We start from the raw sequence: 26,646 nt of genomic DNA, 5'->3' as shown, positions 1-26,646 counted from the left end.
ATCTAAAACCTTCCTCAAGACCACTGTAACCTGAGTACAACCATGTTACGGTACTTCTGACAAATAAGGGGTTATAATTTTCTCTACTTTGTATTTCCCTCTTTGTATTGTACTTTGCATTTTCTCTACTTCGCTGTAAACCTCTATGGCTCTTCCTATAAAAATAACTCTCCCCAAACCGCTTTACCTGGTCAAACTTGGGGAATGATTACTAATGAAAGCCACATAAATTACTGTGGGATGGAGAAGAGAGAAATATTAATTATGCTCTTTTCCCCAAATAGCTTATGACTTAGGAAGGAAGGAAAAAGGTAATGAGTAAAGGCTGGCAAAACACAAAGGTACTGAGAGTCAACAACCTTAGCTGGAGGACCGGCGACCTGCGCTCCAGAGCCCTGATTTCGGCTCAGATAAGAGGGCCGCGCCTCCCGGAGGGTGTGCGTGTGTCGCTGCGCGATTCTCTGACACCGCCCACAGGGTCTGGGTATACGTCACAAGCCAGGACTGCTAGGTCAGCAAACAACAGTTGATCTGGCCGCCTCCCACCACTAGCCAGCCCACGCCTACAGCCAGCCGCTACCCTCGCAGAGACCGGAAGTCCTTTTGCCCCGGCTCGCAGGCCCACCCCCGCGCACCGGTGGGAACCGGAAGTTCTCCTGCCCCTATCGGCGGAGCGTGGACGCGTCAGCCGCACAGGCGCAGTAGCGCTCGGGCGGAGTTGTGGGAGGGGAGGAGGAAGCCGAGGAGGAAGCGGCAGAGGGGGGCGGGGGCCGGTCCCAGAAGATGGCGGAGGCGGGGGTGAGTTGGGGTCCCCCGGGGAAGCTCGGGTGACTTGGTGCTGAGGGAAGGGGCCTTGAAGAAGGGAGTGTTCCTCGGGAAGAGGAAGCATTTGCGTTTCTGCAGCCTGGGAACCCTGCTGGCAAGTGCGAGGAGCCAGGACACCAGATGGGGCCTGAAGCGCGAGGGTCTCAGCTTACTGGAGAGGGGTCGGTGAGATCCGGAAGGGAACGGCGGGGAGAGGTCCTAGGAGAGGCGCAGGCTCCCCGGACAGTGGAAGAGTGTCCGGAAGGACAGAAGGCTGGAGGCCGGCGAGAAGGGCGACCCCGGAGATCTGATGGGGTGGAGGTCGGCGAGCTGTCAGCTGTCAGGACTTGGGAGGCTCGTAGCCAGGGAAACCAGACTCAGGCTTGCGAGGGGGATGGATCCGAAAGGGTAGGTATGTGTAATAAGTTTAGAATCTGCCAAAAGGTATGCTGATACTGGGTTGAGGAGTAGGACTTTGGCATTGTGAATTGGAATAGAAACCTTTGGAATCGGCGTTTGGATTAAGCCAAAGAGAACTCTTGCCAGGACCTAGAAGTCGGTTGGTGATAGTTTCTGCGATTTTAGGGTTGGTCAGTGGAGACTGGCAATCCGGAAAAAGAAAGCAGTGTGAGTATGATGGGGGACGAGGGCAAGGGTGCTAAAACTTAAGTGATGACCCATGTCCAGTTAGCTTTGTCAGAGAGTAAAGTATGGTGTTAGCTAGTCTAAGAAAATGTACCAGGAATAGCTTACTGTTTTGTAGGATTTATGAGGAGATGCTTCAAGGAGGAATGAATAGATTTGACAGCTGGGCCACTGAGACTGGCCGGCGTCAGTATTGCAATGGAGCTTTGCGTTGCAGGGGAAAACGCGCTTTAGTCTTGAGTGCGGGAGGAATGAAGGCGGCCAAGCAGTGGCTGGATTGTGTCTCCCAACTTTGGGGTTTGGCCCTGATAGGGAACCACTGAGTGAAAATGAATCCATAGGTGTCTCTACTAATAGGGATCCCACGGAGAAAAAAGAGCCACATACTCTTCCTGTTTCCTCCTTTCGCTGGACGTTATATCCAGTAGTGTGTTTTGTTATAGTTCTCAGTACATACCTGATAGAAAACAACCAAGCTGTGAATCACATCCATTTAGGAAAGAAGTTGATTCTTTTTAAACTGACAGCTGTGGTTTAGGTATGGTGGGTTGAAAAAGCAAGGATAAAATGAAATTAAGTAATTTAAGGACAGCTTGTTTTCATTGTTACCAGAAAATTATTCCCAAATGCTGGAGGAGTAACCTTTTTAGGGATTGAGATTTGACGTTTAAAAGCAGTAATGGGATGCGAATATGGCTTGCCTGATGGTTTCTGTGTTTGGGTTTTAATGTTGACAGGAAAGATGAGTTGCAGGGTCTTCAATGTAAACGTGTTTTTCTTCTGAGAAGTTTTTAGTGTCCATAGCCTGTGATTCACATGTGTGTGCTTTTATTTAAGGAGAGTTTCATTGATTTAAGTGTATTTTTCCCAATTGTAATGCGTGTTCTATTTTGAGAATGCCATTCTAATTACAAGAGCATAGAATAAAAAAGAAGTGAGGCAGTAATTAAACGTTATTATTTAGTGACTTTTCTGACCTAAGCAACAGGATAATCTGAGGGCGTAAACATAACTTCTGTGACTGCTGTTCCTTTGAAGATGAAGGATCTTGTTTGCTTTTGAGGTTGTTGCAATTGTTAAAATTAAGGTTACAGGAAATTTTGTTCGTATGTTTGTTTTCAAATGCTTGTTGCCTGGAAGTTGTTTCAGTGGCCAAAGTAGACTTTGATTTTCATTCACAAAGTCCAGAATCCCTTATAATCCTCTTTTATTTATCTAAAAGTAATACCATCAATCCATTGACAAGCAGCCATAAGCTGGGAGTAGTATTTTTCCAGTTTTGATGATTTGTCATTGATCTGTCCAAATTGTTTGAACTAGTTGTCTTTTTGTTCAGTAATGTACTTTATAGAAATTGTAGGTCAGGGCTCAAGGTGGAATTTTTCTTGTCCTGTAGAAGTTTTTTCTTTGTCAATTTTTTGGGGGAAAAAAGTGTTATTTTGGTATTAACAATAGTTTATCAACATGGCTTTACAGGCTGTTTGTTGTGTGGCACTTAAATTATTTTTGTGTGGTGTTTGTAGAAAAGGCAATTGTGGTGAGAGGGGAAGTCCTCTGGGCACGGAGTCAGAGTGCTTGAGGCTGGTCCTGGTACTACCTGGTAACAGTTTTATAATCTCAGAAAGTTACTTAACCTATTTTACTTTGTAAAATGAGGATTAAAAATACCCGCCTACTTCCTAGGATTATTACTGAGGATCTATTGCGATATTGTCTTTTAAATGATATCTTTATACCAGGGACTGCTTTCCTGATCAGAAAGTTATTTCTTGGGTAATCTAAAATTTTCAAATATATGTATATTTTTTCTTAAATTTTGGAGACTCAAATCTGTCATTGATGTAAGAGTAACATTGAAAGTTAAAGAAATGCTTTGTTTTAAGAAGCTCTTAGCCATACATAATCAGAAAACCAAACTTTAAAACAAACCAATTAGGGATACTTATTCCAAGAGCTTTCACTTTAAAATAACCTACTCCCCAGTGTGTGACTATTATAAACAACAAGCTTTTTTAGGAACTTACTTATTACCTAGTAGGGAGTGAATGATGGCCCTGTGGAATTTCTTGTCCCTTTGATGAGTCAGTCTGGCCATTTCCAGGAGTTCACTTTACATTTGGATAGTATACATTCTGGATCTTGGCACCTCATTTCACCACTTTGGGTCTCATTAGCTTTGCCAGTAAACTTTTAGATCATTGGTTCTTAACTTCTTTTGGATCACGGACTTTTTGAGTACTTAATATAACAATGTCCAGCTCTTCCCAGAAAAATGCCCATATGCACAACGTTTTTGTTTTTTGTTTGCATCAGACTCAGATACCCCCTGGAACAGATGAACTCCCAATTCCCTTCCATTTCTTAAATTTTAGGATACTGTGATTCTAAAGCATTAAAACTTTTTGTCTCTAGTAATTACGTACTATTGTATTATTATGCAGTCACAGAGTTAGCTTTTTGGACTTATAAAAATTGCTTTAAAAATTCTCATTCAAATAAACAGCAAACAAATGTTGTGTTATTTTTAAAAGCAGCTTTTGGGGTGAAGTAGGAACCTATAAAACAAACACTCTTAGGAAAGGCTGAGTAAACCGCTTCAGCAGAGTAACACGAACAATGTTGAAAGCCTCTAGCAGCCTTGAAACAGAATGAAGGAAGAGCCGAGCCATCCGTGGTTATCTCAGTGGGAGAGCGTCGCCTCTCTGGGGCATTTGGAAGTATGTAGGGATATTTTTGGTTGTCTCAAAGCGGGAAGGGGCTGTGCACTGGCATTTAATGGGTACGAGCCAGGGATGCTAAATGTTTTGCAACATAATTGCTTAGGACAGTTCCAGACAACAAGGAATTGTCCTGCCCAAAACGTCAGTGCCCTTTGACAAACACTGGTGAGCGACTGTGACGTGGGGCTACCACAACTGAGATAGCTTTTTCAAACTGAAGCTATTTTGTTCTTTTAAAAATATTATTCAACATGCAAGTTCCCTTTTGGAAGAATTCACCAACAGAAACAAATGATTTACTAGAGAAATTTGGGTTCCTTAAAATGCATATTTACTCTCTGTCCTCTAATAGCTGTTTTAACAGCAGAAGGTGGGGGATACTGCTGTGTCTACTGGAAGTTTGGGAAATGAGAAGTCGAATATTGGTCTAATACAGTATGTAAATTGGCCATATGATTTTTTTTTCTTTAATGAATCTTTTTACTCCTTGATCTAGCTCAGTGAAAGAAAATTTCAAGGGGTTCATACATTTATTCTTATGGTCTTTCTGCTTGGACTTTAGTTGGCATTAATACCTTGAGAATGTATTACTGCTGAGGTTGTTTTCCAGTGTCTACCCATCTTTTCAGTAACCAGATCCTCTTCTGTAGACCCATGTGCCAAAAAAGAAGTCTGAGGAGTTGGGCTGAAATGGGACTCAAGGTTTAGAGGAAAAGAGGATGGGTTTTAGAACCAGTCAGATGGAAGGCAAAGTTCCAGTGCTAATACTGCATGTCATGTGACCCCAGGCAAGTTCCTAAGTCTCTTTGACTTTATCTCTTTGTATGTAAAATGCAGCTGGCAATACCTACCTTTGGGATGATTCAGAGGATTAGAGTTACTCTGTGTCTGGCACGGAGTAGACCCTCTGTAAATGGCTGCTAGATCAATAGTCATGATGCTGCTGATGGTGATGAATTCTGTAGCTATTAAACAGCAGAACGTGTGACCTGCTGACAATGCTGGATCCCACGGCAAGGAATCGTCTGCAAGACCAGGTCAGGAGGGGATGTTTTCTAGGTTTTCTGGGATTTTTCAGTTGGTGTTTAGAGTCCATTTTCCCATGAGTCAGCTGTAATTTGTACTGTTTTCTCCAGGCTGCTAAACTGTAGATCTAGACTAAGTATTTTTGTGAGGACTCACTGGAGGATAGAATTCCCACCTTGGGTGTTGGGCACAGGGCTCTGTGTGTGATAGAGGCGCAAGAAAAAAAATAAGTCTGTTGTCTGTGTTTACCACATGGAACTGATAGGCTGTGAAAGTCTCCAGGACTTACAGATGTGAATCATTTTCATGCTGTTTTATGTCTAAAGTTACTACCCCACCAGTTTACATACAGATTTTGTTCCAAAATTCATTTGTAAGGTAGTTTGAAACTTGGAAACTCAAGAGAAAATGTACGTTAAATGATAATTAAGTGCTAGGTTAGGTCCTCCTTCCAAAAGGCTGCTTAACCCAATATAGTTTGCTTCAAAAAGAGTTAACCCAGTTTAATTAAACAAATATGACTGTGTAGAGCTCCCACTGTGGGCTAGGAAGGTAACTTTCTCAGTACTTAGATACAACATTTCACAACTTGATAGTGAATAAGACCTACGTGAAAAGTTTATCATCTATAAAACAACTATACGTATCTTAAGGTAGCTATTAGGATCATACTAAAATTATAAACAAACTGCTTTGAGATTCAAAGGAAATATCTATGTACTGACTGTGACAGTGCTCAAGATATATTGTTGTAGGTGGGATAATAGTAAGTTATAAAAACAGTCTGTATAGTACTTTCCTGTTAAAAAAAGTTAGTATTCATAGAAAAAACGTCGAGGAATACACAACAGTTTGGGGGAGCTGAACATAGCAGTTACAGATGACGGCTTTGGAGCCAGACAGATGACATGGCTTTGAGTCCCAGCTTTACTCTCTTTCTGAGGGTAGAAACTTGGTTAAGTGACTTATCCTTTTATTGCTTTTTTGCCTCACCTGTAAAATGGACAGAACAATTGCATTTAGCTTCTAGGGTTATTGCGAGAGTTAAATGAGTTGCCATATGTCAGGTGCTTAGAGCAGCTCGTAGGAAGCCTCAAATGTTATTTGTCTTAAACAAACGTGTACAAAGGAAAGATCACTTTGGTTTTGCAGGGTGAGCTAACACCTGGAATGATTGTGTTTACAAAGCCCTAGGTCTTAGGAGGCAGGAGCCATGTGGATCAGACTCCTTAGAATCTAGCCAAGAGGTTATTCTTTTTTTTTCTTGGCTTCCTTTCTTCTGCTGCCTACTCCAGCCTTCTCACAGTAGCTCCCGTGACTGAAACGGGGGTGGACTGGGTCAACGTGGTGGTGGGGACACAGCTGGGGCTCCGGGGAGAGCCGGTCAGGTGTGATCTCTGTGCTTGGTGTGTGTGTGAGTGAGTGGGTGGTGGGCTGTTTTTTCTAAGGTAACTTTTGTGCAGAAATTTGAATATATAAGCATTAAACATTAAAACAGGTCATTTTGTTCCCCTGTGTAGATTGTCCTCATGAGCAAGTTACATTTTATAGAGAATAGTACAACATTTTCAGCTGCAGTATGTTGATTTTCTGAAAATATAAATTTATTTGTTTTCTGTAAAGTATAAAAAAATTCTGCGTGGATCTCCAAGCCCATCAGTTACTTGGGCTTGGAGATTTGAGTAGAAGAAACAGAAAGCTGGATTTTGATCTTCCAGTTTCTAGTGGAAGTGTCTCAGACAACCTACCCTGCTTTTTCCCTGATGTGAAGCAAACTGTCTTAGCTATTCTTCTAAACTTTAAGTCTCTTAGGTCACTAATTCTGTCCTAGTGAACGTAACTGTAGCACTTAATTTTTTATTACATCATGTATATGAAAATGCTTTTTAGATCTTTTCTTATTCAGTAAATAACTAATTTAAATATATGTAAAAGCTTGTCATTTCATTATTTGGCCTTTTAAATTAATTAAGTATTGAAATCAGGATAATTGTATAGTCATTTATTAGGCGCACATTGATTTCCTTTTTCTTATTTCTTGCAGGATTTCTGGTAGGTCCTGTTTTAGGACGAGATGCAGTACTGTTGAAACGCCAATCTGCTTTGGTTCAGGCCGTTGGCTTTTCAGCTGGGAAGCCATTTCTTCTTCTTCTTCTTTTTTTTTTTTTTTTCCGACTTACTGAACTTATGAAACCATGGCGGAAGGAGAGAGAGAGTCATCTGGGCCCAAAAAGCGTGGTCCCTACATCTCATCTGTCACTAGCCGGAGTGTGAACTTGATGATTCGAGGAGTAGTGTTGTTTTTTATTGGAGTGTTTCTTGCATTAGTGTTAAATTTGCTTCAGATTCAGAGAAACGTGACACTCTTTCCACCTGATGTGATTGCAAGCATCTTTTCTTCGGCATGGTGGGTACCACCCTGCTGTGGCACAGCTTCAGGTATGTGTAGGCTGTTTCTGGAACGCTTAGAAAGGAAATAGGGTAAATGATTGTGGATATTGGCTGAGTAGTACTTTAAAAAAAAATTCAGCTTTTTTTTTTTTTTTTGAGGTATAATTTAAATACAGTACAATGACCCTGTTTTAAATGAGCGAACATTTTGATGCGCTTAGACAGATGCATGTATTCATGTAACCACCATCATGGTCCAGCTGTAGAACAGTCCTGTCACCCCCCTGAATTCTCCTGTGCCCTTCTGTAGTCCACTTCCTACCCCCAGCCCAGACTTCCACTGATCTTTCTGTCACTGGATTATTTTTGCCTGTTCTAGGATGTGAGATAAATGGAATCATAGAGTATAATAGATTTCTATCTGACTGACCTATATGACCTTTAAAAATGTAATCTTAAAAACAATCTTGATTCCCTCAGGAATGAGGCTTTGAACCTCTTCATTTTGTTCTTTCTTTCAACCCATTTTGTATAAAATTATTTTAAGTTATTTTGATTATCACTGTTTGGTTTTAAGGTTTTGATGTGTGTGTTATCATCGTGTTTTTGAAGTAGATAAAAACTTGAAAGATGGAAGACAGTTGACCCTTGAACAAAACAAGTTTGAATTTATATGTGGGGTTTTTTTCCCAAGAAATGCCTACCACAGTGCTACACCATCTGAGTTTGGTCAAATCCATGGATGCAGAACTGCGGATACAGAGGACTGACTGTAAAGTTATATAGTTATATTCAGATTTTTGATTGTACAGAGGATTGGTGCCCCTAACGTTGTTCAAGGGTCAACTGTAGTTCTATTCAAGTTTAAATCTTCATTTTGTTAATTTTTAGATTTTTGTGTCTGCTTTTTTCCTTGGTATCTTATTTTTAAATATACCTTCAGAATGGTAAATTCTTAATGAGATCGATAAAGTAGATTCTCTTTGCTTAAAATCATCATTATCCTACTAGTTTCTTTAGATCTTTTTTTGGCGGACAGCGTGCAGTGGATAAAGTGGAGCATCTCAGAGTGCATTATTGATGCTGGGCTTCCAAATGGGGTAGCTCTTCAGCTTTTTCTAATGAGACCAATAGAATAATGCTATTTTATATAATCAAATAATAGAAGGAAGCCATAACCGTGCTAGAAAAGAATTCTGATTGAGAGAGAAAATTGCATTATGAATGCTCATACTTAATATACGTAAATACTTTGCAATGTGACATAGCTCCCTCCTGGCTTACATCCTAGAGCTGGAGGGCCAAGGGGAAGGAGTTAGGTGTGAAATGTCTTAAAATGACCTCGTGAAACTTACTGGACAATTACACAGTCCCACTGAGTGGACGGAAGGGCCTGGTTGTGGTAAGGTTTCAGCATGGTTTATATACTGATGTCTCACTGTTACAGTATTCACATTAAAAGAGACTTGTAAGGCGATGATTCTTTGTTTCCCCAGGGTTATTATTATTCTCTGAGAGAACAGGCCAAGCAGTCCAAACAGAGAAGAAAGCATAAATCATATTTTATTATTCTCTGTTGTATCTACTATCCCTCACATATTTTCCTTTCTTTCATTTAAGTTCAGAAGAGAAAAAGTTTTCCCAACAACTTTTTCTACTTCTTTGTTTAGTTTCTCCTGTGGTAGAGCTGCTGTCTGGCCGCTAATAGAAGGTTTTTAGGACTCAGAAGAACATGTCTTTTCAGAATCGATGAAAGGAAGTTCAGGGAAGGGAAACTCTTACTTGCTGAATGTCTTCTAGTGTTCCGTACATATCCCCTAACCCCAGGGATCTGTAGGGCAACCTTGGGAATGAGATGTTTGGCATTGTGCCTGTTTTGGGGGGATGAGGGAACCGATGAGTAGAGGATAGCAATAAGCCGGGGGTCCTAGAGACAGTGAGGGGTGTGGCTGGGTGAAGTGTCCCATGCTGGGGGAGGGCAAAGAGGGGGGTACTCATCCTTCCCTCTACTCAGGGTGCCTCTTTTGAACCTTCCAGACTCAGTGCCAGGCTTGGATGGAGCACACTGGCCTGTGCTGCACACTTTGGGCTGGGGCAGGAGACCCTGACTGAGGTTTCATTGTCCCTCTGTTATGGAGAGGGGTGTGGGGTGCATCTGTCCCTGTGATGCGGGCACTTTGGCCACAAACACACATGTAGGAAGGAAAACTTCAACTGTTAATGCTACATGTCCGTCACTCTGTCCCACTTTCTTCCTTTTTCCCAGCCACTAGGCTTGTCACACAAACTTAACCTCATGTGGAGGATTTGCATGCACGTTTCTCGCCTGTGTTTCTCTTGAAAGCAGTGCATTCTACGAGGTACCCGGGCAAATGAGAGTCGAGAGGCCTTGGGAAAGTGAGGTTCCACTTGACTCTCCCCATGATGTTGTTGGGTCAGTCGTGATGTTTATTAGATGAGGGTGAGATTTGTGGAAGCTGCCAAAGATGAAAAATGGATTCTTGTATAATCCCTGCCTTCCTCTAGTTTTAGGGAAAATATTAAGAAAAAAAAACCTAAATGATGTGAAAAACAGTATGTACAGTTTACGTGTGTATATGGCATGCATATGGTTTTGTGTATATGTGTTGGTGTGCATTTTCAAAGCTCTCTCAGCGCTTACCATCTGAAATCAGAAAAACTGATCATTGCCCTTTGCTTTTCCTGTCCAGTTAATATTTAGGCACTGAGCAACCAACTTCTGGAGGGTCTCCAAAATGACCACTTTCTACATGTAAACCCCGTGCTGGAACACTTGCTAGTGGTGCTTCTGGAGGGGCAGCTGGTAGGGAACCCAGGGAAACTCCGTTTGATCTCATCTTCCTTCTCCTGCTTCTCTATTTTTGGTTTCACAGTGGGTGGTGTTTCAAGTTGATTCACTTCTTTACGTGCGCAGTGCATTAGAGCTGGAGTTAAGAACCTCTTGAGCGCGATGGAGAGCTGCAGAGGCATCTTTCTGAAGAGTAACTAGGAGGGAAAAGACAGCTATCATGTGGCTAAAATAACTGGAGAAGTTGACTGGCAGATCACAAGTAACCAGACAGTATCCATGCCTATGAAATTACTGTCTAATTTTAAAAGGAAAGGCAAACAGATCTTTCCTGTTGAGCCGTGCAGTCAGCCAGCCACCCAGTTCCTGGAGAGCCTTCGAGGCTCCTCCCTCTCTCTCACCGCCACACCCAGTTCCCAGGTTTCACATCTCTCCCCGGTCTCTTTCCTGGTCTGGGCCGTCACGGCCCTGCTTGGAATCTTCAGTCTTGTCCTTTTCCACCTCTGATTCGGTACCCCCCCCCCCCCCCCCCGTCCTGCATTGAATACTCACTGCTCTGAGAGCGACTGGCCCTCTGTCTTGCACAGTGTGATGGTGTTACTTTCCCAGTGTCTGCAGGGAACGTCTCTGTGATGCGGCCCCCACCGACTTGTGTCTTTCTCAGAATCTTTCTGGACCCCGAAGCTCCCTTTCAGTTTCCAGATGACCCAGGTATTTTCCCTAGTCCGTACTTTCCCTCAAATGCTTCCCTTTGATTAGAAAGGCCTTTCCAGACCACTCACCTGCTGAACACTTACTCCTCGAGGGTCACCTCTTCTGTGAAGCTTTCCCGACACCCTTGCATCTTGCCTCCCCTCGAGCCCTGTTAGTGCTCCCCCTAACGCATTACTCCATTTAATTGTTTCTCTTGTCACTTTGGGCCCAGGATCACATCTTACTCATTTTTCTTTTTTAAACCCCCAGTCCCCAGCAGATACCAAGAAGCAGACACATTATAAGGGCTTAAGGATTTGTTAGATGAACACATTACCTGTCCTGTCCTAGTTTTCCACTTTTGTATATATCATTCAGTGGTTTTGTTTTTTCAGCCCCTTTTCTTTGGAAAATGTTTGATTTAATGGTTTCTTTTAGTACAGTACTGTTAAATACATGACCATAAAAAAATCATGACTCCATATTAACGTTTGACAAACTTCTCGCTTTTCGTCTTGGTAGCCTGACACTAGTCACTGGGAAATAACCAAAATAGATCCTAAGAAATGTGATTTTTGCATCAGAGGACCATCTGATTAAGCAGGACCGTGTTTGTGTATGATTCTACACAGGCGTGATTTTAACGGTCTCTCTTGTTAAAACAAGAAAGTGGAGGAAAGGAAGGCCAGACACCCCTCTGGGAGCTCTCAGCAGTGCAGCCTCCCTGCGCTGTGGATGTTGCTCTCAGACTCTGCCAGGCCCTTATTTAAAGGAAAGAAAGAAGACATTTAATGGGAAGTGACAAGCTCCTTCGAATGCTCCCTCTCGGTGAGCAACTGAGAACCACGCACACTCAACGGATTTGATTTTTATTGGCAAACCCCGAGGTTGGCAGCGTGGCAGTTTAAATTTCTGTGTTTTTGCTTTCTCTCCTCAGTTGTCTCTCATTTGCGAGTCTGACATCACATACATAAAAAATAGAGTCAGTTTTACTTATTTATACCTTTGCACACACGTCAGTATCCTCTATGTGATAATTCTTTACCTGTGGCATCAGCTGCTGCGGAAAATTGACTTGGAATGCCCGGTCTTAGTTGATTTCCTCAGCAAGAGGCAAAGGTGGGGAGAGAGAGAGCAAGTGAGCGAGCGAGCGAGGAGTGACACATGAGCTGCTAGTTTCATGACCCCTTGAGAACAGAAATACTCATTTAGATATTTGAACTGTAAGGCATGCCTGTTGCCACTTTAATTTTGTAGAAACTTGGAAATGCTGTCAGTTAATCGCGCAGGATTTTAGAGCAGAACCTTTTAAGTAGGAATGTAATGTGAAACTTTCGGATTTATGAGTGGTTATTAGAGCTTTGCAATGCTGAAATTTGTTGTTAATCTCCTGATGGTGTGTGAACCATCTATCCTCAGCAAAAGCCCAGTTCAAAGGAGCATTTTCAGTTTTGTGGATTGTGTGAATGATGCACACATCATTACAGCATCTCCACTCCAGGTAGAAGGGTGGCCGTGCAGCCTTTTTTTTTTTTTTTAATTGAAGTACAATCAGTTTACAATGTTGTGTCAATTTCTGGTGTACAGCATAATACTTCAGTCATACATGAACATACATATATACATTTTCATATTCTTTTTCACCATAAATTACTACTAGATACTGAATTTAGTTCCCTGTGCTATACAGTATGAACTTGTTGTTTATCTGTTTTATATGTAGTAGTTGATATCTGCAAATCTCGAACTTCCAATTTATCCCTTCCTACCCCTTTTTCCCCCTGGTAACCATAAGTTTGTTCTCTATGTTTGTGAGTCTGCCTCTATTTTGTAAGTAAGTTTGTCTTTTTTTAAAGATTCCACATATATGTGATATATGATATTTTTCTTTCTCCTTCTGGCTTACTTCACTTAGAATGACATTCTCCAGGTCCATTCATGTTGCTGGGAATGGCATTATTCTTTTTTATGGCTGAGTAGTATTCCATCGTATAAATATACCACGACTTCTTTATCTGGTCATCTGTCGATGGACATTTAGTTCTCTTCCATGTCTTGGCTATTGTAAATAGTGTGTGCAGCCTCTTTTTAATGCTGCTCCACTGGCCTGCTAGCCTGTGATTCTTGATATTAATCAATTTCTGTTTTTCCTTGAGACTGAGCACACTGTTTGTGAGACAGAGCTGGCCAACCCCAGGCCAAGCAGGGGCTTCTGACCCTTCAAGCACTTAGATTTTGGTACAATAATTTCACGATACATCTTTGGTAATATCGGCCATTTTAAACATACTTTTCAAGTGATGTGACAGTTGTGTTTTTATTACCAAATGACAGCATAAACATTCTGTTTTTAGGAAGATTAACAAATTGAAGCCATCCAGCTATTTGTCTTAAATTTAATCTGTAGATTTCCCTTATAACTTGTTGAAGGATGTTTTGGTTGATGAAATACTTTTTTTTAAATGACTAACTTAGCATTTAAAATCTTGTCCCACTAAATGAATAAAATATTAAGGTTTGACAAGTATTTAAGTTAAAAACTGGGTGAGAATGACTATTTTGAGTCTCAATCACAGGCATTTTGCATACAGTTGTTCATAGTTAATTACACAGTTAGCATTCAAGGTGTGTTCTTTCCAAAAACTGAGAAAGACACCAAAATGATTTCTTATCTTTTAACAGTGAATTTATTTATTTATTTTTGACACCTTTATTGTGGTATTAACAGTGAACTTAAATTTTAACCGAAGATTTATAGTTCTATAGATCATATCTCCTCCATTTTTTCCTCTGTGCAGAATGAGTCTTACCTGTAGATTCCTGTTGACAGTTTCCTTGCTTTGACAGTCTGACGTAGAGTCTCATTAGAGGGCCAGGTTGGAAGGGAGTGTCAGGACAAGGCATTAGACTCAGGAGACAGATCAGAAGCTGCTGGAGTTGGAGGGTGGGAGTGGGGCGGCGGGGGGTGGCAAGGATCATTTCTGTAACAGGACAGCCGCAGCCATCTAACATTATTACGTTAGAACATTATGGTGAGCTTGTATGTGCTTATGCTCTGAGCTTCTCTTTATTTTGGTGCTGTTTGATAGCATGTTTCATGGTTACGTAGCTTAGAGAGAACACTGCTTAGCTGCCAACTGGCCTGATGCTCTTCAAGTCCGAGAGGCAGTAGTAGAAAAGCAGCGTGAGTCACCCAGTGCAGTCTGCGAAGCTGTGAAGCACACCCCCAAGTGGTGTCTTGCCTGTTAGAGTTTAAAATACCCTTGTCATCGTTTACGGTGCTGCCCTCGGTGATGCTATCCTCACATTTTTTCTTTTGGAAGGTAAGTTTAAAATATCAGTGATTAATACTAGTTAAGCAAGTAGAAAAGCTTTTCTAGAGAAGCTTTCGAATGCTTATTTATGACGGTTGTAGAGACTCTTTCAGCTTAAGTTTTGCCTGCACACCATCGAGGCTGACTTAATTTTTTCCCTTTTTTCCCCACAGCTGTGATTGGGTTATTATACCCCTGCATTGACAGGCATCTAGGAGAACCACATAAATTTAAAAGAGAGTGGTCCAGTGTAATGCGGTGCGTAGCCGTCTTTGTTGGTATAAATCACGCCAGCGCTGTATCCTTTCCGCTGTAATGAAATGCGTAATAACAGAGCCGCTTCCGACAAACCAAAGGTTAAACAGCCCCTCGTGGCTTCACCGTCGCCACGTTGTGATACGCCCCTTAGTGGGGAAAGCATGCGCGCGGCGCGGTTGAAGCCTCCGGGGAGCCGCTCTGCAGTGACAGGGTGGGGTTCAGCCTTCATCTCCGTCCGTTTCCCAACATCACTTAGAAACTTTGCAGGTTTGAACGTTTTACAGGTTCTTCTTAAATTAGGTTACTTAATTACTTCCACGTAGTTTTGGTAACTCTAACATTGAAACAGGTACATTTTCAAAGGCATTTCTTTTCTAAGATTTGCCAGTAAGGAAACGTGGTGGCTTCAGGTGCTGGTTGATTTGTTTTGTTTTTAATTTGAAGAAACCCCCCCCCCCCCATATATATATATTTTTTAAGACTGTCATCTGTTGGTTTTAATCAACACCAACAAACCACACAAATGCTATTAAAGGTGGCATTAGTGTAAGTAACCAACTTAGACTGTGGCCAAAAAGAACTTTTTTCCTAAGCAACGTATTTTTAAAGTTTGATCACTGAAAGATTCTTACGTTTTAATTTAGTGACTAGTGGGTATTTTCAGAGTGTCCCAGCTAGAAGGGTAAGGTGGCCTCTATTTCCCTTCTCTCCTCTGCCTTCTACCCCTCAGAAAAAAATACCCACCAGCGGAACAGAAGTTTTTGCCTTCATATGGTTTGTCTCCTTTCATCCTCCCTACTTCCTCCCTGTCCCCCTGCCCTCACCCCGCCATCTTCCCTTTGTAGAAGAACATCTGGAAATTGCTAGTTCGGTCTTCCCTTTTCTAGAAGATAAGGCTTAGAGAGTGGAGGTGGCAGGAGCCTTCGGGGAAGAGAAGACGTGTGACTCAGGCTGCCCAAGGTTTCCCCTCATAACTCTGCCCTGGGCTTGGGGCTGACAGTGAGCTGGAGAGAGGGTGGGTCCCGGGGCAGGGAGATTCCCGTGTCTCTTACAGAAAGTGCTGAGGGGTTTTGGAGCAGCTGGGGAAGAGGAAGCAAGGAAAGAAGCAGGGTCCTAGATTCTGAAGACCACCTGCCTTTCAGTTCCCGTGGAGATCTGAGAATTCGGAAGTCCTTCAGTGGCTCTTATTATTTGTTTGTTTTTCCCTTTTCTTCTGTATTAAAGAATTTCCCAGCATGGTTAGTTTGGTGAAATCTTTGAGATTTAGGATTTTACAACAAATCTAGTGTTTAGGAGGGCTTAAAAAGATAGACTCATAGAATTTTAGGCCTAGAAGAAAACTTTGAAATCACCTAGTTCCACATTTTCTTTATAAAGATAGTAAGACAAATGAAAGCTTTAGAGTTCCTGTACTTTGCTAAGTCATTTGTACTGCGAGACTGTGCGGGAGCTGAGACCAGACCCCAGAGATCCTGACCTGAGTCTGGGAACATGCATTCTCCTACCCAGGAGCCCCACAAGTGTGTAACGTCCTCTCTGTCTGGTGGGTTAGACCTTCCTATCCTAGACAGTTCCACTGTTTCTCAGTTGAGAAATTTAAATAACGTTTTCTGGTTAATTCTAGAGCTGAAAGAATGAACTGATTAAATTCTTTGATCATTCTTTTCCTTAAATATAGTAATCTTAGCTATTCTGTCCATCCTTTAAGCGAAACCCAAAATGTTTATAAAATTTATAACATAGACTTAATATTAGGTTACTTAGACTTTAGAAAATCATATTGCACTATTTTTAAGATTGATGCTTTACCTGTTTACCCTGGAAGCCTCCTTATTTTGCTTTGACTCTTACTGAAGTTCATTTAGTTAGCAAAGATAGAAGTCACTTAATGTCAGATTCCACTCTTTAAAAGAATGTTTATTGCAAAGAGAAATCAGAGCTCGCAAGTGTTTCTTTTGAGTTTGAGGTATAATGCCCACTGAAGAATAAAAGCTTTTTCAGAAAGCATACCCATAAACTATAGGTTCTTGATAAATCAAGCCTAAACCAGAACTGACCTTGAGGGGAGGGGCTCAACCGCTGAGAAGTGAGCAGGCTGGGTGTTAGGAGACCTGCTGGTTGGGTGGGAGAGGGGAATGGTGGTAAACAACGGGGGGTTAAAGGAAGTGGAAAATGGTTTTATATGCATTTTTTGAACTCTCCTCTTTTCTCTGTAGTTGCAGCATGGCCAGTTAGTTTGGCAAGATATGTAGTCTCCCCTGGGGAGATGGATATAGAGCCAAGATGTGGCTTTTGGGACATAGATAATGCCCTTTTAATGATACTTGAAATTAATTCCTTTAGTGTAATCCTCAAGCAAAGAAATGAGAAAATTGAATTTACAAAGCTTTGTTTTACCTAGAGATTTTGGAGTAGAAAAGGGCTGTCCATTTGTGAATGGATGCTTAAGAGGGTGACGGAAATAAAATATCATTTGAGCAAAACTGTCCTGTACCAGAAAGTCCGAGGCACCAAAATAGCTGGGCAGGTTGCGAGATAATGTTCACTTCAAGGCTTTATCTGCAACAAATTAAAACTGGAACAGTTGACATAATAGACAGGGATACTGTGTCCTTGGTCCTCTTGTTTCTGAACTGCATTAGTATAAAATGTGTCTGTCAGTAAATCATACACAGACTGTGGTACCCTGTTAAATAGCTGTCAGCGCTTCTATTTTCAAGTTCCTGTATTTTTCTCAAGTAATTCTAAACCTGTTTGAGAAGTAATACTGGTTTCCTTTTCAGCGAAAGTGTGTTCCTTTCACAACACTGTGTTCTGAGGCTTCCAGTTTTTTTTTTTTTTTTTTTTTTTGCAAAGGAAGCATTTCTTAAATAATGGGTCTTATCTGATAACTGGAAATGTATGTAGGATGCTGTTATTTTTGGAGCGATTACAGGTTGGTAAATTCTATTAGTGAAGCGTCATGCCCTCTGTGTATCTTTAGTAAATACTGGAGATCGTTTTAATCCCCCCTACTCTCCTACATTGTATTAAAAGACTGAATGCACTCTAGACTGAGCAATCAATTCCCTTCTCAACATTAACATCTCTTATTTTAGAAAAATGAACAGGTGATATTATTTGGTTACAAGTTTTAAGATGACTCTTTAACACTGACCTCAGAAAGTGGATTTTGATAACAACATACAGTTGTCCCTCACACTGGCTGCACTATCCATCGGACTGTGGTGGACTTTTGATAGATCTAGAAGTGGTTTTGGCCTTGGAGTAGGAATTGCTTTCTTGGCAACTTTGGTCACTCAACTGCTAGTCTATAATGGTGTTTATCAGTAAGTATTCTTTTTGGTGCTTGTTTGCTAAAATAAGTAAATGATAACCGAATTCAGAATTGAGATTTTCAAATTGCATTAGCCACTTTAATCGGCAGAGTAATTTATTACCATTGTAATTATCTTAATAAGTGCCATTGTACGTACTTTGTGGGTTGTTAAAGGTATTTCTGTTATTCCAGATACACATCTCCAGATTTTCTCTATGTTCGTTCTTGGTTGCCGTGTATATTTTTTGCTGGAGGCATTACAATGGGAAACATTGGTCGACAACTGGCAATGGTAAGCTCACTGTGCTCATTTAGTCACTTTTCTGTTACTGAGAGGTACCGGCAAGTTTTCTCCAGTCGGCAGTGGCATAAATCATTTGGAAGAATTTAATCACAAGTGTATTAAAAGTGGAAGGAACCACTGGATAGAAAAGCTAAAATGTGTTACAGACAGGGTGATATGATTTATTGTCCCATTTTTATTAATTAATTAATTTCACTAATCTGTATATTTCTACTCCATGAAAAAGGGACAGTTTAGTTTTAAAAGTGAGAAGAGGCGCTCCCAGTAGCTATGTTGCTATGATAGATAGAAATTAGGATGAGCTCCAGCAAATCAAGATGTTCGATCAGTTAGTAAGAAGGTAAAGGACCTGGTTGATGAGCCCGGTCGTAGATAGCAAGGGTCAGGGGGCGGCATTCGGATGTGCTGTCACTTTACCAGTGCAGCCGGCTGGGAGAACTGACTGGGTCACATTGCTGTCTGTTTATAATCTGGCCACCCAGTTAGCCTGAGTTCATTGGTGTACCTTATTTTGAATTATGGGTGTACATTTTTATAGCTGCACTTTAAAAATAGTTTAGATCAGGAGCTTTTACTAACATAATAGATTTTTTTCCTTTAAATTTCAAAGTTATTTGAAAAGATGTTATCTGAGTTCATGATATCAGTCCTGTCCTTAAGATCATGAGCGTTCCTTTGCTGATTTGCCTCAGCAAGCACTCAAAGGAATTTGTTTTGCTCCCTTTGATATTCTGGGATGGATCCGAATCATTTACTGTTCTCGTGTGCTTGTAATGTGGAAACCTCGCTTTCTCCTGCTTTTGGCTATGCCTCGTTCAGTTTTAGAATGTGAACTTTCTTTTACCCAATCACACTTGTCATTTAATCCTAATAGTTGTGTAACTCTCAGAATCTTTGAGGAATAAAGTGAGCATATATTAATAAACTGTTAAGTTTTAGACCTTTTTTAAATTTACATGAAAATTGCTATTCAGAATAAACGTTAACCTGTTAACCTTTTAATTTTTACAGTATGAATGTAAAGTTATTGCAGAAAAATCTCATCAAGAATGAAGAAAGCAAAAATATATCTTTTGTACAGAAAAATAAGATGGAAAGAGCATGTAAATGATAGATACACTAACAAAACTTCGGACTATAAAATTGCCAGGATGCAGTTTTTCCCTTGATCGGTGTATATATAGAGACAGACATATACGTATATATACACACACACATATTACTGCAATCTGTGATTGCTTCATCTGTAAATCAAGTACAAACCTTTATGTATTTGACTTAAATAACTGTAAAATATATATGCACTACATTAAAAAAAAACATGTTGATTCATAGATGAAATTTTTAAATTAATTTTTTAAACATACCATATACTGTATCACAATGTTGATGTGCCAAAATATTCTCTTGTCATCCTGCAGAGTCTAAGAATGCTTTGAACAATTTATAAACTTAGTGAAATAAAATATGAGGAAAGCCCCCCCCCCAATCAAATGGAAAGCTGGCATATTCTCTTTTGCTTACTGTTGTGCCTTTTTGTTTTTCCAATTACAGCAGTGTGAGTCAGGGTGCCCTAATGTGTGGTTAGTTTCTATTTTAATGTTGTCTTGGAGAGCTTTGGTGTTTTACTATATGATGAAAAAGAACTTCCATAGAACATTTCAAACCTGTGTCACTGGAAAGAGTCCAAAGAGTAATTTTTTATTTTAACTTATTTTCCTGGAGGTGAAAGTGACGAGCAGGAGAGTTTATCAGCATTAAATTGTTTTGAGTCTAAATCTGGAAGAATACATACAATTAAAAGTAAGGGCCATTAAAAATTTTATCTAGAATGAATATGTTTTAGAAATACATAATGACCTTCTGCAGTGCCACAAAGTGTTCAGTGATATTAACTGTCATTTGTAATACAGTGTTCCACTGCTTTTGCACATGGAACACATAAGGAACCCCAAACAGGTCATCACGAAGTTTCTGATTTTCTTGGGTCCTATAATCTATTGGGTTCTGTAAAGTAAACCGCTTTAGCGTGGCTTTGTTATATGACTGATGTCAGTGGGTTGCCGTCTGGGGAATGGATGGGCTTATAATTTCTTACATATTCACATGCCCATTTGTGCATAGTTCTGGAGTTAATTGTTTAAGAATATATTGGTATATTGTGCATGTTAAAGACCTTGATAACAGTTTTATACATATCTAGAGCCAACAACTAGAGCCATTAAAGTATGATTTAAACATATTCTTCGTTAACTTCCCCCCGTTGAAATTGATGGCAATTGTCTGATACACAAGGGTGGAATCTCTGCTCCTCTGGAGATGTGTGTTTGTGTGAGTGTGTGTGTGTGTGTGGGATTGAGTGAGAGGGAGGACGGATGTACGTGTGTATGTATGTGCATGTGCTCACGCTCTCTATGTCAACTAGATATTTTTCAATTTTTGATTTGCAAACCATTGCTGTCTGACTGAGATCTTGTATGCCAGACTTTAATCTGCTCCTATATTTTAAGGCTGAAAGTGTGGACATCCTAAAAGGATTTCAAACTAAATATATGTACACAATCTTAACTGTAGTGGTGGTAAACATACTACTGTAATTTATTATTCTATCTTCCAGATAATGTTATTCATTTAGAACAAATAAGGTATATTTTTAGAATCAACTTTGTAAGCGCTATAAATCTTTAATAAATTATAAGGCCTCTGATGTGTTTACTTTGAAAATTGCTGTTTAAAGCAAGAAGTATTAAATGTATAATTATCATCTTGGTTAAGAGTTTTTTTTTCTTCTTTATGGTTAATCTTAGAATTGTATTACTGAGGATTAATTTAATAAAATTAACATGTATGGTTAAATTTATTAAGAAATAATGAAGGAAACTAAGTTTAGTATTAAAGGAATTGAATGATTGTCATTTTGGAGTTCTTACATTATTTTCATATCACCCAAAGAAAATAAGATATTTATGACAAAATTGTTTTGATATTTTGATAAGTATATAAATATATTACATCTTTTTTTTTTTTTGCAAAGAAAGAAAGTGATAAACATCTTTTAACACTGATATTGGCAGTGCTTCCTTGCTTTGATTATTTAAAGTTTTAAAAATTGGATAGTTGAAAACTGAAACTTAAATTCTATGAAAGGACAAGCAAATAATTAAACTAGCAAGAATCCTGCTGGTACTCTTGTTATAAACTTCATTTGTTTTCATCGAGCTGCTTTGCCTTCATTAAGGTCCTTGGAACCTCTCAGTGTGCCTGTATCTCACACATCCCTTTTCTAGGTGGAATCCAGACTTAGTATCATTAAATACTTCCCTAATCTTTTGGCTCACTTACCTGCGTACTGGCATCTTTTCTTTTTAAGGTTAATTCTACCAGTGATGATCTGTGAATAGTAGTAGAGTCTTGTCTTTGTGTGTCTGCACACGTCTCTTTCATTCTTAAAGAACAGTTTAGCAGGCCACAGAATTCTAGGCTCACATTTTCCCATCACTTTGAAGATTTTTTACTTCTTGTCTTCTGTCATCTGATGTTGCAGATGACAAGTCTGCTGTTGGTGTAATTTTCTTTCCTTGGTAGACAGTCTGCGTTTTCTCTCCAGGAGCTTTTTCGTAATTTTTTCTTGATCCTCAAGGTTATTCAGTTTCACATTCACTTGGTTAGTTTTAAGATGTGTTTTTATTTTTCTTGCTTAGTATTCAATACACACTTTTGGTCTGTGGGTTCGTGTCTTCAGTTCTGCAAAATTTTAAAACGTGGCAGTGTATTGGGAGAGTTATATGGAGTCTTGCAAAAATATGCTGATGTCTGGATCCCAATCCCAGAGACTCTAATATAATTGACCTAAAGTGTGCTCTGAGCATTAGGAGTTTAATAAGTTCCCCAGGTGATTCTAATGTACAGCCCAGGCTGCCTCTCACAAGTGTAGGTACACGTAATTTATAGTGGAGGGTCCAGGTGAGAGATGTAGTGACTTTGGAAATGAAGAGTGAGGGACACATGACCTGGGTCCCTGGTGACCTGGGTGTGAAGGCTAAGTAAAAGGAAGTGTCAAAGGTGACTTAACATTTTTCTTCCTTGGAAAACTTTTAAGTGGATGGCATTTCCATAAACCAAAAGAGAAATGCAGAGAAGTAGGTGAATAGAAAAAGAATTTGGTTTGATATGTTGAGTTTGAAGGGGGTGAAGATGAATCATAAGCAGCTGGACATTTAAGCCTGGGTTATTAGGTGTAAATGAGGGCGTCACCCGCATACGACAGTGATAAATGCAGCCGTGGGAGTGGATGAGATCACCTCGTGAGCATGTTATAGTGAAAAGGCAGAGGTCTGAGGCATACTGGTATGTTGGCAGAGAAGCTGGTGGAGATAAAGGAGGTGTGGCCAGAAGTAGGAGGAAAAACAGAAGAGTAATGTGTTCAAAGCCAAAACAGGAGGGAGTTTCAGGCAGAGGGTAACTGGGAGTATGAAGCACAGTTGGAAGGAATAATTGGCCTTAGAAATAAAGGGGATGATACCTGATTTTTGTATGTGGAATAATGTTTTTTCTAACCTATTTTATCTTAACATTTAAAATATATCACTGTATATTAATAGCTCAAAGCTTTTTTTTTCTTTTTTTGAGTGAAAGTATATATTCAGGGAGATACAGGCCATCTCAAAAGGCAAGAGAGAGACAAGAGAGACAGAGACACAGAGAGAGGGATGGCTCATAAAATACATTTGAAGAAAGCTTGATCATATACTAAGTCATGTATTGTGAGCCAGGGGAACTGGGGGCAGCTAGAGAACTTTGATGAAAGAATGGAGATTTGGACAGTATCTATAAAGAATGGACTGGGGAACTGACTAGGGGCAAAGAGAGGATTTTGAGACAGCTTTGAGGCCACCAAGGACCCAGGTGAGGCTAGAGCTGGGCATTTGCAGTGGAGCCAGGTGATGTGGTTGCGCCATGCCTAAGAGGCTCAGTAGCCCAGGTTAGGCCAACTGTGACGGAGTAGATTGTCTAGTGGGGAGTTCATTGGTTGACATGGCACAAGGAATTGTGAAAAATTAATGGAGGCTCCTAACTCAAGAGCAAGAGATTTATCCCAGGATCTAGGCAAATGGGGGAAGGAGGTTGAGTCAGCAGTGCTAACATGACGGCGTGGGAGGACAGTGAGGGGTGAAGGGACAGTAGTTCTAAGGAGGCCAAAGACCCTGTTTGATGGGAAGGGTGATCGGTTTGGGGTTTGTAGTCAGGGATTTAGTGGCACGTTTCCACATCTTGAGGTCCAGGGTGTGAGCTGAACAACTGTGTTTCTGTAGCTCACATAAGTGGGTGGAAATCCAAGGCTGGGTGACCAGCTGTTAGTACTGGTACCAGTGGTCCTGGGATGATCCCAATGGTCGGGTGAAAGGAAGATCTCTGTTGTCCTCATGACCATTTGAGTGAAACACTTACCAGATGCCTTTGATTGTATTGGAATTTTAATTAGAGTCCCTTCTCCCCTTTTATATGCTTATTTTTACTTGTTTCATTGTCCTGGGTGTTTTAAAAACTCACTGCACAATCTTTGGGAGTAGGTCTTCTCTCATCATGTTCAATCGGAGACATCATCTCTTTAATTCTGGGCAATTTTTTTCCCTGTCTTTGCTGTTATTATTCCTTTGTTCAACTTCTCTGTTCTTTTCTTCTAAAACTCCTCTTTTCAGATCTCTGACCTTTTGTTCCTGTTTTCTGTATATCCCTTAGCTTTTCTCTGTTGTGCTACACTCTAGAAGAATTACTTAACTGGATCTTCCAGCTCAATGAGTTGTGCTTCAACTGACCCATTTAGCTGTCAGCCCATCAGTTGACTTTTTAATTTGTGATCACAATTTTCATTTCCAAGATCCCTTATTTTGTGTGTGAGTATGTGCGGAAGTGCGTTGTCATCCTTGTGTTTTCTGAGGCTATTAATGAATCTTCTGAAGTTCTAAGCTCTTCTAAAGAGCCGTCGCAGGGAAGAGCAGGATGAGCCGGCACCAGCCTGCCTGGGTGTGAGCAGAGCGCTCCCCGGTTGGCCTTGGGCACGTTGCTAAGCCTCTCTGAACTTAGTGCTCACACCGCTTGCATCTTGTCGCTGCCCGGTCCAGGGTGATGAGTGGAAGTGTGGAGGGACTGGCCAGTTGGCTGCTTAAGCAGGAGCCTGCTCTAACCCAGGAGATCTGTTGCCCTTTGGTATTACTGGCTCCAAGCATTAGCCACCTCTGAGCTTTGAATGTCCCTGGTGTCATTTTTAGGAGGTCTTAGGAGTCTGAGCTTTGGATTCTCTCCACCTATCCGCTCTCCATCACTTTCTTGCTTTCAGGGATTCCTTGTAGCGGCTGGTCCGTGGAGGATGCTTCTCCTTATCCAGCAGTATAGTTACGGGTTCCTTTTCTTTTAAAAAAATCTTCTGTTGTTACTTCTGTGGATTCAGGATAGGAGGGAGAAGCTACAGCCTGACTGGTCTGCCGCCCTGATTCAGTCTTCCTCACCACTTTTTTAGACCATAAAATCTTGCCATCTGCCTGATCGTTTGTCTCTCCATTTCAAAAACTCAATTTAGTTGGGAACTGAGATAAATAGGTTAAGTCAGTGGTTTCTTACTTGGTTTCAATAAAAATTGGGGTATGGAGTTTTTTTTCTCCCCTTTCGAAAAACATGTCGTTCACTGAGATCACTGTGCCAGGAAGTGCAAGCAGAGTGGTATCTGTTCCTCTTTACCGCCTTTCTTTTTATCTCTGATGAACTCGGTGAAACCTGTCATCTCTCTTTGTGATTTACAAGACAGACTTTCCCAGGGTATGTCAGCTGTTCTGGAGACAATGTTGTTAAGGATCAGATTTGGCAGATCAGATAGATAATGATGTGCTGGGAAAGCCTGGGCTATTGATGGGCCTCGTGTCAAAACTGATTGCCACGTACAGGCCATTTTTCCCTTTCACCATTGCCCTGGTCGCAGTCTTTTATGAGGATTTTCATGAATGAGGGGCAGTTTTGATTCTAAATTGAAATGTGTGCTGGTGTGAGCACATTCTTCTGTCCCACTTTGTCACGGCAGGGTTTGTAACTGCTAATTGTTCTGTGGCACCCGCAAAGGAGGGCTTGAAAAGTCATGAGCAGTTAGGAAATTATTTCCGTGTAATATTTTTTTGTCTTCCTGTTCTGAAACTAATAAATTCACTTAGTACTAGTGTGTTTCCATGAGTCCCATTCATAAGATTGGTCTCTCTTTTAGAAACATGTTTTAAGGAAACTGGTACCAAATGGGATCATGGACCAATTCACTGTGATGAGCAATCGAGCAGACAAGAGAGAGAACCCAAGCGCTGAATCTGTTTGCTTTAAGAAGGAAAGTTCTAAAATGCATTCCCTGGGAATTTCTGCCATTGACTGAAACTCATTTCTATGTCCTTTATAGTCATCACATGTCACTCCTAGATCTTCTGGGTTAATGTCTGCTCAACCAAGGTCTGATGGTGGCAGTTCTGTTGTGAAATAATTCTTTCTGCTTTGACGAAAGCTTGAGATTTTGCAGCAGGACATTACAGGAAGACAGAGTGCTGCACCATCATCTTAGCATCAGCTGCCGTGCATGGTCTCCACACACTTGGCTTGGGAAGCCTGCATGCAGACTGACACGTGGAAGATGGGGTTTCAAGGTGTTTGTCAAGACCAATCTCTGGATTTTCTATGCTACAGACTCGTGTGGGTCAATATCATGCCTGTCTGAGAGAGACAAGGGGGTTAGTATGTGTTGAAGCCCATCTTTCCAAAATGCATGTAAAATTCCTAACAGAGTCAGATTCAACTTTTTTTCCCCTAGGAAAAATAAATTAGTGATCGTTAAATCTTTGTTAGGATTAGTTCTGGTCTCATGGCACCAACTGACTGCAAGGGGGCCAGGATGCCATCCCTCCCCTCATGGACGGGAGAACCAGTATGGGTGGGTGATCACTGGTAACGTCCAGCACAGTTGGTTTAAAGCATTTTGTGGCTCTGTCTTCCCATGGGAATATATTCTTTCCTAAGCAATTCAGAGTGAACACAAAAGAAAATGAAAAAAAACTTGGTGGTAAAATTAAAATTATAGTCTTTAAAATACATAAAGTATAAACATTGTATCCAAGTCCTGGAAAGGTGGGAGAGAAGGAAGGAGTTCACGTTTGTCTTTTCCAATCACCTAAAGAAGAAGTGAGCGGGAGGGAATGAATCAGGCATTGCCTTGGTGCTTCCTAGGAACGTCCCTACACCGCCCTGCAGGTAGGACGATCCTTTTATAGCTGCCAACGTCCAGGTTTTTCTAAGTGGCAGAACAGGGTTTCAAACTCTGATCTCCCTTTGCGCCAACA

General features: G+C 40.8%; 1 protein-coding gene across 5 annotated transcripts; it reads left to right on the top strand.

Annotated features, from left to right (window-relative positions):
- The first annotated feature begins 713 nt into the window (after window positions 1–713).
- On the top strand, window positions 714–26,145 carry INSIG2 (insulin induced gene 2). Of its 5 annotated transcripts, none has more exons than XM_032479314.1 (6): window positions 714–798; window positions 7,240–7,634; window positions 14,576–14,700; window positions 17,823–17,989; window positions 18,172–18,271; window positions 25,533–26,145. In XM_032479314.1, exons 2-6 carry the CDS (start codon window positions 7,391–7,393, stop codon window positions 25,689–25,691), a joined length of 795 nt encoding a protein of 264 aa, XP_032335205.1. In that variant the 5' UTR covers window positions 714–798; window positions 7,240–7,390; the 3' UTR covers window positions 25,692–26,145. The 5 variants fall into 5 exon arrangements, with proteins under 5 accessions (XP_032335205.1, XP_006191533.1, XP_032335208.1 ...); XM_006191471.2 differs by lacking the exon at window positions 25,533–26,145 and adding an exon at window positions 19,295–21,198; XM_032479317.1 differs by lacking the exon at window positions 714–798 and adding an exon at window positions 842–1,212.
- The last annotated feature ends 501 nt before the right edge of the window (window positions 26,146–26,646 follow it).

The sequence above is a fragment of the Camelus ferus genome, chromosome 5, assembly GCF_009834535.1.
Source record: "Camelus ferus isolate YT-003-E chromosome 5, BCGSAC_Cfer_1.0, whole genome shotgun sequence".
Classification (NCBI taxonomy): Eukaryota; Metazoa; Chordata; class Mammalia; order Artiodactyla; family Camelidae; genus Camelus; species Camelus ferus.
This window is presented reverse-complemented; position numbering and strand designations above follow the sequence as displayed.

Excerpts from the sequence above, each read along its gene's own strand:
- INSIG2 (XM_032479314.1), top strand. The coding sequence starts at position 7,391 with ATGGCGGAAGGAGAGAGAGAGTCATCTGGGCCCAAAAAGCGTGGTCCC. Across the intron at positions 14,701-17,822 it reads GTATAAATCACGCCAGCGCT|AAAGTGGATTTTGATAACAA; the intron begins GTATCCTTTCCG and ends CACTGACCTCAG. Across the intron at positions 18,272-25,532 it reads TTGGTCGACAACTGGCAATG|AAACATGTTTTAAGGAAACT; the intron begins GTAAGCTCACTG and ends TCTCTCTTTTAG.